General features: G+C 49.5%; 6 protein-coding genes across 6 annotated transcripts; 2 read left to right on the top strand and 4 right to left on the bottom strand.

Moving 5' to 3' along the window:
• Positions 1–1,050: 1,050 nt before the first annotated feature.
• Positions 1,051–1,435, top strand: BKA67DRAFT_662224 (uncharacterized protein; the record flags this gene model as incomplete). Its single annotated transcript, XM_046107955.1, has 3 exons — positions 1,051–1,145; positions 1,224–1,323; positions 1,382–1,435. 3 exons carry the CDS (start codon positions 1,051–1,053, stop codon positions 1,433–1,435), a joined length of 249 nt encoding a protein of 82 aa, XP_045953945.1.
• A 315-nt stretch (positions 1,436–1,750) lies between these two features.
• Positions 1,751–2,680, top strand: BKA67DRAFT_539295 (uncharacterized protein; the record flags this gene model as incomplete). The annotated part of the gene is made up of 1 exon (XM_046100609.1): positions 1,751–2,680. The coding sequence occupies one exon, from the start codon at positions 1,751–1,753 to the stop codon at positions 2,678–2,680; it is 930 nt and encodes a 309-aa protein (XP_045953944.1).
• A 1,368-nt stretch (positions 2,681–4,048) lies between these two features.
• Positions 4,049–6,692, bottom strand: BKA67DRAFT_577444 (molecular chaperone bip1). The gene is made up of 4 exons (XM_046103635.1): positions 6,254–6,692; positions 5,978–6,162; positions 4,399–5,887; positions 4,049–4,342 (listed from the first exon to the last, which is right to left on the bottom strand). The coding sequence occupies exons 1-4, from the start codon at positions 6,389–6,391 to the stop codon at positions 4,163–4,165; spliced, it is 1,992 nt and encodes a 663-aa protein (XP_045953943.1). The 5' UTR covers positions 6,392–6,692; the 3' UTR covers positions 4,049–4,162.
• A 136-nt stretch (positions 6,693–6,828) lies between these two features.
• Positions 6,829–7,464, bottom strand: BKA67DRAFT_577443 (uncharacterized protein). The gene is made up of 2 exons (XM_046103634.1): positions 7,024–7,464; positions 6,829–6,965 (listed from the first exon to the last, which is right to left on the bottom strand). The coding sequence occupies exon 1, from the start codon at positions 7,450–7,452 to the stop codon at positions 7,219–7,221; it is 234 nt and encodes a 77-aa protein (XP_045953942.1). The 5' UTR covers positions 7,453–7,464; the 3' UTR covers positions 6,829–6,965; positions 7,024–7,218.
• Positions 7,465–8,057: 593 nt separating this feature from the next.
• Positions 8,058–10,850, bottom strand: BKA67DRAFT_523777 (uncharacterized protein; the record flags this gene model as incomplete). The annotated part of the gene is made up of 5 exons (XM_046098504.1): positions 8,058–9,262; positions 9,328–9,513; positions 9,571–10,189; positions 10,298–10,626; positions 10,751–10,850. The coding sequence occupies 5 exons, from the start codon at positions 10,848–10,850 to the stop codon at positions 8,058–8,060; spliced, it is 2,439 nt and encodes an 812-aa protein (XP_045953941.1).
• An 854-nt stretch (positions 10,851–11,704) lies between these two features.
• Positions 11,705–12,256, bottom strand: BKA67DRAFT_539292 (uncharacterized protein; the record flags this gene model as incomplete). Its single annotated transcript, XM_046100608.1, has 1 exon — positions 11,705–12,256. The coding sequence occupies one exon, from the start codon at positions 12,254–12,256 to the stop codon at positions 11,705–11,707; it is 552 nt and encodes a 183-aa protein (XP_045953940.1).
• Positions 12,257–12,903: the final 647 nt, after the last annotated feature.

Genomic DNA, 12,903 nt, shown 5'->3' with positions numbered 1-12,903 from the left:
AATTACCGACTGAACGGGAGTTTTAGCTGCCAGATATAGCGCCAAACATGCAAGTACGACGCCGGGCGAAATGAAGTCCATCCTCTGCATCATGGCCGGAGAATCTATCCCCGGCCACGTCCGCGGAAGTCGACGGACGGGTCGCGATTCCTCAGTGATTCAGAACCTAACCGGGTTCAGAGATTATTCTGCGATGGAAATCACTCATTTTCTTCGCTGTGCCGTACACTACTGTGACTCCTAAATCCTTTTGGGGGATTGCTTATATTGTCATAGCGTTATAGTTCACTGGAAGAAATCGGTGGAGACGGCCCCATAGTCAGATCACCAACATGAGGCACAGCGACTTTAAACTTAGATTGACGATGGTGTCGCTGCCTCGTGCTCTCGGAGCGCTAGGTGGTATCAGGAATAGCTGCAAGACAATTCCACTAAGCATCCCACTGATTATCAGATCATTCAATTATGGACGGACTTCTCGTCGTTCCGGCTACGTTCTATTCATGTCTGCGCGCATGGAGGCACTTTGTCCTAGCCATAGTCCGGCACATGAGGTATCATCACAGGGAAAACTTTTACTCCTTCGCTTGATGTATACAATTTCCCGGTGCAGGTGACTCCCTCATTTTGGAATAGACAACGAGAGCTAGACAAACTAGCTCCACTCTCCAGGGAACTTCTGTAGACTACAGCGTTGGCATGCTTTCTTACATCGTGGCCCTCGACGTTCGCTAAGACCTTGACAGTAATGAAGCATGGAGGTTTCGATCTTACACCTGACTGCTGACGCGGCACCTGTGCTTGTATGCACCTCTCGACAGTCAAGTGGAGCAAAAGAAAATGGTGGTGATACGAGTGATCCCAGAGCGACTCGCATGTGAGGTGTTGGGTCTGGAAGGCTACGATCGTTTGCCTCGTCGCCGAGATGGAAACAAAATTTATATATAATGTCGTCTATGGACGCATAAAAATCTTTCTCAGCTCATCTCAAACAGACATCGCATCCAGCAAACGCCATTAAACCCTTTGTCATTATAATCTTGCTACACCATGAAGTTCTTCTTTACTATTGCATTGGCCTCGGCCGCTACCACTCACGCAAGCCCCGTTGAGATCAGAGGCAGTGCCAGCGGCTGCTACGCTTAGTATGTTTGAGCTCCATCTCTCATATGAAGCTGCCACGAATCTTCACGATGCCATGCTGACATTAACCACGAAATTAGTCAGAACCCGGGCTGTGGTATTGACTATGCCGTCTGCCAGTGTGCCAATGGCTGGATGTATCAGTATAACACTGGCGTTGTTGGTGGTTGTGACCCTCCGGTAAGCATACCTGTTTCCCCTCTCGACATTGAGAACGGTCACTGACAAAAATATACAGTGGGGTTTCTTGGCTACCAGCGCCAATGGTCTTGGTGGTTGGACTTGTAATTAGGACTCAATGGATGTTCGTGCAGGGCTTAATAACGATATAAACGGAAGGATTCATATTTTCGACTAGGTATCTCACAGTGTGCACCAATAGATATGCATTGTTACTAGCTGCATGGTTTTACATGGTTCATATATTTTGCCACGTGCGGACCCATCACTAACCTAATCCATTTCCCCCACTTCCACGAATGCAGGCAGCTCTACTGGCACATGTAAGAGTACACAGATACCAGCTGCTCTGCCTGCCGTTCCTTTTCCCTTCTTGTTCTCTGATTTCAAGCCCTAATACCATGCTCTTCTTTGATCTTGCTCGACCATGAGCCTGTCACCGGGAACAAAAACGTTTCCACAATTCTCCCGGATTCCCAAGGAGCTTCGTGAACAGATATGGGATGCAACGATGCAACCGAAGCTCCTCACCATCATAATCGGCAGCGATGGAGATTCCAAAGTGAAGTCAGATGTGACGCAGTGGTCGCCTCACAAAAACCCGGTGGCGCTGGGCATCTGCACCGAGTCGCGCGCGCGAGCGCTATTGCGTTATACCATGAAGGTGCCCATCTATCGCTGGCATGGTCTGTCGGTCCGCAACGAGGCAAGGCGGTACATCGATCCCAAACACGATTTGGTGCTCATCCTGCCAACGGCCGACACGGCTAGGCGCCACGAATACAATTTTCTGGGGAAGGATCTGGATACACTTCTCAATTGCACCTTGAAGAAGATTGAGCTTGACCAAAAGGGGAAAAGACGCTTCGCTCAGGCCATTCAGAGGCTCGCGATACCATCTCGATGGTGGAGAGACAGGTTTTCTAACAAGGCCATGCGAGCCTTTGCTGTTACCTGTTTTGCCATTCCCCGGGAGATTTACCTTGTCGAAGAAATTGCCAGCGAGCAGCAGGATGGTGATGCGCAAGTAGCCGAGTGTAGCGGGAATATAAATTCCGCAATGCCGGAATCTGTGAAACGGCGTTGGCAGGAGCCGGGTTGGTCCGTCGAATACCAGGAGCACGCGATCAAGGTCGTTAGGCCGGATTCGACGATCGTCCGTGTTCGAGACTTATATCACACTTCCTTGGCCGGCATGGATCTCTCGGCTTATGAAGCTTCTGAGACGACGATGGGTGCCTATTTTCAACGCTCCGACCCAAACGTACACTATGAGGAGAACATCAGAGGACACAATCGACCATTGTGGCCAGCCCCATTCCCGGAGCGGGTTATCGCAAGAAACAAAAAGGAGTAATTATGGTGTTTTCGCGAAATGTCCTCAGGATACTTGCATGTTAATTGCACTAACCTGGTCTACTTTCTGTTCATATAGCGGCTCGTGGTGGCCTGGCAACGCAGAATAGATATGCGGCTTTGCTAGTTGGCAAAATATTATGAAACTCAAGGACGCTCTCGTGAGTTACAAGCATGTAAATTAGCTTACCTACATTATTCTGTAGCCGGTGTGTTGGCTGTTCAATCAGCTGTAGTTATGCTAGACGCGCAAAATGGAGAACGGAAGACAACTAAATAATGTGCCGGCACTATGTTTCGGCTTTTCAAATACACAACAAAGCATTGGCGGCGTTCGGGCTGCATTCTCACAGAAAGAGACGAGGGCTATTACGGCGCTGAGCAATCATGTCTCAATCGATTGAGTTGTGATGTATGATCAGGCGTATAGTAACAGCAACATGCACTTAATTATATCTGAACCCGAAGACGGGCTTTTTCGACGTGTCACATCGCGGGCGTCATCCTATCCGTCGTTTATGGTAGCATGTATGTGGAAAGAATAGGGATTGTTGGCTACTTGAATATAAATCAAGTCACTAGGCTGGAGCCGCCGGCCTGCACTGGTCGCTTCTTCTATTTGAACGCCTTTGTGTCGATCAATTGGCATTTTGCGAAAACTGATTTGATTGGTCACACGCAAACAGGACTCTGCTATTATAGGCGCTAAAGCTCCAATGTATATAGTAATCGAGTACAAGTGGAAACGGCATTTAGTAAATGAAAGAAAAACGTGAAAAGACAAACGCGCTAGTTAAGACGGGGCTCGAATCCGTCTGGGTTTTGCTAAGCGATGCTTCAGGCTGGGGAGGGCTGCGAGGACCCCGTTTTTGGAGCACTAGTTGTCTACTGTAATTAACCCTAGTGATGATCCAATGCGCGCTGAACTAATACCCAGGTCGGTGTCGACTGGGGAATTACGGCGTTGTAATTTTGTAATTTTTATGATTATCCCAGGTTATATTACTAGTTTCCCATACAGAAAGCAATATGGAATCTAGTAGTTTTCGAGGTTGTTTTGTTTTACATTAGTCTAGTGGAACCTTGCTGGGTATTAACTACAGCTTTCTCGGATTTTTGTATGCACCACTTGGGCATACTGCACATGTCCGAGACATTTATGTGGACATGAACTTCCGTGGCGAGATTCGTGCACCATGTACGATGTCAGATACGGGAGAAACAACCCATTATAACGTACAGCCATCTGCCATGTGCTTGAGATTAGGACAACAATCTTGCCGGTGGAACTACGTTGTAAAGACTCAAATTCACCCACATGTCCTACACCTCTATTTGTCCCATTTCACGTATGCAGGTACGAAAGACATTTCAATTTTATTAAGTTTCTTTATTTTTTTTATTGCTTGTGTATCTGGTGGGGTATGCTAGTAACAACTCAAATCTAGGAATTTCAACATGTGATGCGCCTGCTATGCATGTTTTACAACTCATCGTGATCAAAGTCACCACCGTCCTCGCCACCTGCACCCTGGTACATCTTGGATGTGATGGGGTAGGCAACGTTAGAAAGCTTCTCCTTCTGCTCCTCGAAGTCCTCAGCGGTGGCGGTGCCAACGTTCTCCTCGAGCCAGTCGGTGGTCTCCTTGACGGCGTCAAGAATCTAGGTAGCATGTTAGTAATGTGTAGTAGAATCAGATAATATTTGTATGAACTTACGGTCTCCTTCTCCTCCTCATCGATCTTGCCACCGAGACCCTCCTCATCGTTGACCTGGTTCTTCAAGTTGAAGGCGTAGTTCTCAAGACCGTTACGAGCCTCAATGCGCTCACGGGTGGCCTTGTCTTCCTCAGCATACTTCTCGGCCTCGGCAACCATGCGCTCAATTTCTTCAGGAGTAAGACGACCCTTGTCGTTAGTAATAGTGATGGACTCAGTCTTGCCAGTTCCCTTGTCGTGGGCAGAAACCTTGAGGATACCGTTGGCATCAAGCTCGAAGGAGACCTCAATTTGGGGAACACCACGAGGGGCGGGGGGGATGTTGGTAAGCTCGAACTTGCCAAGAAGGTTGTTGTCCTTGGTCATGGAACGCTCACCCTCGAAGACCTGGATCAGAACGACGGGCTGGTTGTCGGCAGCAGTCGAGAAGATCTGGCTCTTGCGAGTGGGGATGGGAGTGTTACGGGGGATCAGCTTAGTCATGACACCACCGGTGGTTTCAATACCAAGAGTCAAAGGGTTGACGTCCATGAGGACAACATCACCAGTGCCCTCCTCGTTGGAGAGGATACCAGCCTGAACGGCAGCACCGAAAGCGACAGCCTCATCAGGGTTGATACCCTTGGCCAATGGCTTGCCGTTGAAGAAGTCCTGGAGAAGAGATTGAACCTTGGGGATACGGGTGGAACCACCAACAAGAACGATGTCGTCGATCTCATCCTTCTTAAGCTTGGCGTCGTCGAGAACCTGCTTAACGGGCTTGAGGGTGCGCTTGAAAAGCTCGATGTTGAGCTCCTCAAACTTGGCTCGGGTAAGAGTCTCAGAGAAGTCGTTGCCCTCGAAGAAAGCCTCGATCTCAATGCGGGTGGACATCTGGGAAGAGAGAGTACGCTTGGCCTTCTCGGCCTCGCGCTTGAGCTTGCTCATGGCCTTGACATCCTTGGTGATATCAACGCCGTTCTTCTTGTTGTAGGTCTTGGCGAGGTGGTTGATGATACGCTGGTCGAAATCCTCACCACCGAGATGAGTGTCACCGGCAGTAGCCAAAACCTCGAAAACACCCTGGTCGATAGAGAGCAGGGAGACATCGAAAGTACCACCACCGAGATCGTAGACAATGATGTGGCGCTCCTCGTCGACCTTGTCAAGACCGTAGGCAATGGCAGCCGCAGTGGGCTCGTTGACGATACGGAGGACGTTGAGACCGGCGATGATACCGGCATCCTTGGTGGCCTGGCGCTGGTTGTCGTTGAAGTAGGCGGGGACAGTGACGACGGCGTGGGTGATCTTCTTGCCCAGGTAAGACTCGGCAACCTCCTTCATTTTGCCGAGAACGACGGCAGAGATTTCTTCGGGGGTGAAAACCTTGTCGGCACCATTGACCTTGACCTGAACGACGGGCTTGCCATCCTTGTTCTTGACGGTGTAAGGAAGGTGCTTGATGTCGTCTTGGAGAGTCTTCTCGGAGTACTTGCGGCCAATGAGACGCCTATTGGAAGAGAAGCGGTCAGTTATTTTTCTTCTCCCTTGTACTGACTCCAAAACACATGTGTTCTTTTTTCAGGCGAAATTTACTCACTTGATATCGAAGATGGTGTTGGTGGGGTTGGCGGCAAACTGCTGCTTGGCAGCATCTCCGACCAATCTCTCATCCTCGGTGAAGGCGACATATGACGGGGTGATACGGTTTCCTTGGTCGTTGACGAGGATATCAACCTTGCCTCCCTTCATGACACCAACGCAAGAGTAGGTAGTACCCAAATCCTGTGACAAAGAAACGGATTAGCAAGGAGGAAAGGGAAAGCCTAGCGAGGAGGCCAGAGGGAAGCTGTTGTCATGTGCGTGGGTGACTTACGATACCGATAACAGTTCCATATTCTGAGACATCATCTGCGTGGGCAGAGCCGGCGAAGAAAAGAGGAGCGCAGAAGAGCAGGCCGATCCAAGCGATCAAGCCAAAGCTCAAGGCCCACGAATTTTGGGGTCGAGCCATTGCGGCTATGTGAGTTTGAGAAATGTGTAGAAATCAACTACAGTTAAGCAGCGACGATGATGTTCTAAGTTTGGTTTTAGAGGGAGAGAAAAAAAAGTCTCCGTCGAGAATGCACACCACTACCCTTGAGCAAATATAGCCCAGTGTGTTAGTGATGATTCGTCGTTGTCGTCGCTCAGTCGGCGAAAGTGTGTGAATGGGGGAAGAAAACGAAGCTGAAGACGAATGGGCCTGGGAGAATTCTCTTATGTACTGTAGAGAACTAAACAGAGCAACCCAACTCACTGGTTGGAAAGCTACCTGTCCCCAATGGAAAGAACAGATAATTCATAAAGGCCACATCACAACTAAATTTTGGGTCTGCGCACGGACCATCCATGGTCCCCTAGACTACTGTATCTCCAATATTTCCTCCCCTCCCCCCTAGCCCCTGTAACCGTGGACCTCTTCTTTGTCAAGTATTCGCCCTGTAAAAGCCACGTTTTGCAGTCACCCAATTAAGCAAGCAGTCGCCCCAAAGAATACCTTCGAATTACTCTAGACGGGGCCGCCTTGTCCTGTCCTGTCATTCATGGTAGTTGTTCCCTACTGTACGTCAGATGTATGTACGGAGTAAATCTCACATTTCCCAGCAGCCCTGCAGCCTGGTTGCCAGCTTACAGTGTGCGTTATCCGCCGCAATTGCCACTTTTAAGCTTATATCTGGCTTCACCTTGACTTCTCACTTGATCACGAATGACTCAAACAAGAGCCCGTCCACATAGTTGTCCTTTGCTGGCAACACGAATTGACTCATTCACTCTCTAATTTCGCCTCTATGGACAGACTCATGCACACTGCGCCGTCCCCCGACGCCCGCTTTGAAGCTGACCGACATGTGGCTGGTCTTGTCCCTTGCAGCATGGATTACAGTAGGTACTTCTCGAGCTTTCTACGTAAGGACCCACAGCGGACAAACTGCCGCGAGTTTGAGCCAAGTATTCCAGGGCACAAGTAGTGGAGACAGAAAGCAACAGTTGATATATATTTACTTTACACGAACACCTTACGCGTGGTTTCATGGCTTACCGTGGTTTTATGAGCTGGTTTCTATGGACCGGCAAAAAAAATAAAAATTTTAAAACCAATTTTTTTTGTCGAAGAGCAATTCCCATTTGAGCCTTTGAGTTGTCTCTCACTCGTTACACTCCCATGGGGGGCACTTCTCCAAAGCATTTTCTCTTGGGGGAACGAAGCGCTTGTCCTTTGTCATGCGGGGCATCCCTGCCATATGTCCAAAAGTCGACTTTCAGATACTCACGGACAGAAGGCCCCTTTAGGCGTGACACTCTTGATGGGGACCGGATAAATTGCGCGCGCCTGTGAGATCACTACCAATATACAGAACCGTGTCCTTATTGACAACAACCCCGGCTTTGGAACTCGAGTGGTTGTCACAGATGTACCCACCTTTTCTGTCAAGGGTTGCATCCGAATATAGTGTGGCTGCTCCTTCTAAGAGCCTCAATCATGGCGCTGGCCCACGTACCGCAAGCCTTATTTTGACTCAGCCTCCGACTCATTCCCCAAACTGTGATACTCACGAATATACCCAGTATCCTTTCAGTTTCTCAAGTGTCATTTGGTATTCGCACTTCTAATCAGCTATCTTGGTGCATCTCCTTGCTTATTCCAGTAAACCAGCAGCAATAGTTTCACCATTACTCCGGAGCACAACTCTTTGGCCTGTTTCTAATGGAACTTTGCTGTTCATCTTGACCACAACTCTAGCCACACTGCCCGGCTTGACGATCTTGGGCTTCTTCTTGAGTACGGTACCCTTGACCTTGTCCAATATAGCAGGCATCTCCACAATCTGTCCGGGCGCCCACAACCGTCCTCGATGGACATCCACTTGCATTGGCATGAGGATGTCAAAAGCAAGAGCTTTGATTGTGAAAGAGTCGATCGAATTGATTGGTGACTTGGGGTCGCAGATGATGTCTCCGACTCGCACATGGATAGGATCGATGTTTGTCAAATGAATGACAACATTCTGACCAGCCACCGCCCAATCCACCGGTTCCGAGTCCAATTCGAGTGATTTGACGTATGCTTTCTCCCCGCTAGGTTGGACCAGAAGCGCATCCCCGGCCTGCAATGATCCGGCGTCAATCCGTCCCGATATTGTAAGCGGGCTCTGTGCGGTCCTGAAGACTTCTGATATCGTCATACGCAGAGGCTTGTCTAACGCTCTAGCGAGAGGCTCGGAGTTTTCAAGCTCCTGGATCAGCGTCTCGCCCGTATACCAGCTTGCTGCAGGGTCTGTGGATCTGTTGACGAGGTTATCGCCTTGGAGCCCGGACACGGGAACAAAGCTGATGTTCTTCAGCTGAAAGCCGGTGGCGGACATGAACCCAGAGACCTGGTTTGAGATCTCATCGAACCGATCTTGCGACCATCCAACGGTATCCAATTTGTTGACCGCAACGATGACTCGAGATACGCCCATACTCCGTAGCAAAAGCGAATGCTCTCTTGTCTGCCCCTTAAGTCCTGACTCGAAAGATCCGGTGGACGCGTCAACCACCAATATCGCAAAGTCGGCTTGACTTGCACCTGCGATCATGTTTGGGATGAAGTCGCGATGGCCAGGAGCATCCAGGATGGTAAAAGATGTAGCCTCCGTCTCGAACCGGTTTGTGGCAATATCGATAGTCACGCCACGACTTCGTTCCTCGGTCCTTTGGTCCAATACCCATGCCAAGGCAAATGATGACTTGCCCATTTGTTCCGCCTCCTTACGATATCTGTCTATGGTTCTTTGATCAACCACGTTGAGGTCCAATAATAACCTCCCCATCAGTGTGCTCTTGCCGGCGTCGACGTGACCTGGCTGCCGTTAGCTTGATTACGTTGTTTTAAATGTTGTTGTTGCTGCTGCTGGAGTTCCTTACCAACAACCACAAAACTTGCGCTCTTCTTGCTCTTGCTCTTCTCATACTCGTTAAGAACATTTAAGTTCTTGCTCTTGGGTAGAGGTGCATCATCGACCTTGAGCGCCTTGACTCCGTCTGTCGCTTCGTCTACCTTATTATCGCCACCTTTCTTCTTGGTAGTATTGGCAAGCTTCTTGTTACTGGCTAATGCAATTGGTTAGTAATTGCGCTTTTATGCTTTCCTAGCACCTGAAAGCGAACCTTTCGCCTGTGCTGTCAGCACTACATCATCAGGACTGGGCCCAGAGAACGCGTCAGTCACAGACGAGACGAAGGACATGTACGGCAGAGCATAGGTCCTCGGTGTGCGAGCAGGCGGAGCGGATCCCAGGAGAGCTTGAGCAAAATCAGACGGTGCAGCTGGCTGTACAGGCGCGATGTCCTCAACAGGATTGCGCTCAGTGTTTGCCGGGAACTTTGCTGGAGGACCGTCAAGCTGGACAATGTCATCTGTCTTCCTCTTCATGGGGACAGCTGGGGGCTTCGGCTCATGAGCCAAGCTTGTGCTAGCAGACGAAGACGCAGCCTCCTTTTGTTTAGCTCTTGAACTGAGAGATAACTTGCTCAAGTGCTGAGTGGCCTCCTTGACTGGCGGCTTCTCATGATCCTTGATTTTCTGGGCAGCCTTTTGCTCCTCGGCTTTCTTTTTGCGCTCTGCAGCCAATTGCTGCAACTTGGACATCTTGGGCGGAGCTCCAGATCCACCGAGCAGGCCTCCACGAGGATATAGGGGCTCGATGAAGGTGGTCTGGCGATCTTGTGGAGTGTTCAACCATGGCATGTCCTGGAAGAAGTGCGCGAAAGAGAAGTGCCGGCGTCTCTGAGCCATAGTATCTGTTTGGAGCGCAATTAGCCACGTAGCTCATACAATGTACTCGTATTGGCCGGTACGTACGTGTATTGCTTGACGTACAGCTACAGCGAAGACCTGAAGCCAACGTGGTATATGTGCTGACCCCGGGGGATCTGCTCTTACGGGGTGTTCTTGGCTTGTTCTTCTTCTTGCTCTTGGTGCGAAAATGGATGTCATAAACAAACGGAAAATAGGCCTACCTGTTTCTTTGTTTTGCACGGGCGCGCTCTTCTTAGCGGCCTTGGGGGCGGGCGGATCGATGAACTTGGTGATGAGGTATACGATGGCCTTGTCGACGTCATAGTAGTAATGCCAGAGCGCCTCCTGTATTTGCGCCGTCGTGACTTTGGATGCTCGAGCGGCGAGGGCAGCACGAACCTCAGCAGTACCTGCTTCCATTTGTGCTACACAACATAACGTTAGCATTTAGCATTGGCATCGCCATTAGCAGTATGTGGCCAATCATTGGCGCAGCTCTTGCGAGCTCCACGGCAAATGTGCGGATCGGCGTACCCTTGTCTTCAGCACTCAGCGCCTCTCCCTCCTCCTCGCCGTATCCTTCGCCTCCATCGTACTCGTCGAGATCGTTTTCGTAATCATAATTCCTGTATGCTTGGTGGCGCGACATTGTGGCAGCTGCCCAGATATGTCGTTTGGCCTGAGAGAGATAAAGCTGTTGAACTGTTTGCTGCAGAGGCGAGCGTGTGCGTCTAATATAGCCCGCGGTGGGTGCATGAACAGGAGAAAGGAAAAAGAATGGGCACGTCAAATGTGTTTGTCTTTAGAGTGGTACTTCCTCTGAAAAATGCACACGAATTAGAGCGAGCAAAATAGACGTAAAGCTGAGCCGGACTTGTGTCGCCTTGCCCGGTGAGACTCTCTGAGAATCTTTGGCGGGGTTGAGGCCTGATGGCGGGGCACTGAAGGAAAGTCGGTCGAGGGCTCATCGAAGCGTTGCAGCACAAGTATGACGTAACGTAATGATATGCCTATTTCGTACGGTGTGCACTGCCTTTAGCCCCCTGTTTCCGGCTGGAGCCTCTTTTGGCAATCATTAAAACCAGAGATTCACCTGTGGTAGTATGGCGATGGCCTTTTGGATATGTGTCTTGCGAAATCATCTCGGCAAGTCTCAATATTCTCGCCCGTTCAGATAGAACAGTGCGTGGAGACCATCTGGCACGCAGTACGTGTCCCTCAGCTAGTATAGGCTGGGGAATTTCTAGGTTTTACAGCGATCAACTCAACCACGGTATGATGAGAGATCATGGAGCGCGTTTTACAAAGTGACTATGCAATACTTTCGGGTATAATCATCACATACTATTGAGGCATGGATAAAACCATAATGGGGAGGGGTTTCTTCTTCTAAGATTTTTTATTTTTTTTTAGTTAAATATGAGGTGGAAGATTGACTTCACATATATGTAATAGGACCATATTCTTTCTCTCGCTAATTTAGTCACCAATGAGCGACCAAATCTACCAACTATCACCAAAGTCCTTCGCTTTCTGGTCGTTGGGATTGTAGATCCTGAAAAAAATCTCTTTCTCCGGCTCACCGCTCTTGCGGAACTTGCATCCCATTCTGCCCGACGCCCCAACCCTATCGATACCACCAAGGTCGTTGGGCGCATTATTGAAGATGCCATTCAGGTCAGACGAGCCCACATACAGTCTGGCCGAGGTACCCTCCCAAACCTGAGGCCTGATGGCAAAAGTGCAAGTGCCGTGAGTGACAAGCGGGTACAGACCGTGGTTCTGATCGCTGTCCCACTCGCCGAGGTTGGCGAACATAATCCAGCCGGGAGAGTCGTTCATAATCCGCCAGATTGCCTGGCAATCGGACTTGAGGGGGGAGAGGGCCATCGTCTCGTTTTTCCAGTCGGTGACATCTCCGCAGAGGTCTGTGTAACTGTACGTCCCACTGTACTTGGAGATGCCGCCTTCGTCGTCCCCTGTGGACACATCGAGGGCACCAAGGACGGCGACTGGGAGGCCAAGTAGGCCAAGGAGGATGGATGAGTAAAGCATGAGTGTGGTGCCAACTGATAATGATAGATAATACAAGTCTTGTCAATTGGCTGACTGGTGGGAAATTGTAACGTTTGTGACAGAAATGTAGCTATATACCTAATACCCACCTTTATACTTTCTCTTGACAGGAAGAGGATCTTGGTTGCTTTGTCTGAATCAAGGAACCCGCTCATCAGTTGACACATACGAGCCTTTGGGTATCGGAGAAAGAGATGTCGAGATCAATGGTAGATCCACTCGAGTTCTTTGTTCCACATGCAGAGTCTCTGCATATCCTGTATTATACACTATTATCGTGGGGCGCAACGATCTTATTTTCCGACTCCTGCAAGTCATTTTTGAGCTCGACTCCTGGTTGCCTTCGGCCGGGAGTTACCTTCAGGTGCAAGGGTCCTTTTTCGGCTGGTTTTGGCTCTGGTCACTCATCTTGGAGTATTTCTGTAATTATGTTGTAGATGTTGTCTCTGGCCTAGGTGTTACCGAGCCAGAATAACCGTTCACGGTCTTAAGTATTTTTCTTGTTTCTTTCCTTGCTTCTTTGCTCCTTTGCTCCTTTGCTTTCTTTCTTTCTTTCTTTTTTTCTTCTTCTTGTTATTGATGAGAAGACTCATGTTGATCCAATCAATCAATAGCTAACTTTCACC

This window comes from Truncatella angustata, assembly GCF_020726525.1.
Source record: "Truncatella angustata strain MPI-SDFR-AT-0073 chromosome Unknown BKA67scaffold_8, whole genome shotgun sequence".
Taxonomy (NCBI): Eukaryota; Fungi; Ascomycota; class Sordariomycetes; order Amphisphaeriales; family Sporocadaceae; genus Truncatella; species Truncatella angustata.
This window is presented reverse-complemented; position numbering and strand designations above follow the sequence as displayed.

Excerpts from the sequence above, each read along its gene's own strand:
- BKA67DRAFT_577444 (XM_046103635.1), bottom strand. The coding sequence starts at position 6,391 with ATGGCTCGACCCCAAAATTCGTGGGCCTTGAGCTTTGGCTTGATCGCT. Across the intron at positions 6,163-6,253 it reads ATGGAACTGTTATCGGTATC|GATTTGGGTACTACCTACTC; the intron begins GTAAGTCACCCA and ends TCTTTGTCACAG. Across the intron at positions 5,888-5,977 it reads AACACCATCTTCGATATCAA|GCGTCTCATTGGCCGCAAGT; the intron begins GTGAGTAAATTT and ends CTCTTCCAATAG.
- BKA67DRAFT_577443 (XM_046103634.1), bottom strand. The coding sequence starts at position 7,452 with ATGAAACCACGCGTAAGGTGTTCGTGTAAAGTAAATATATATCAACTG.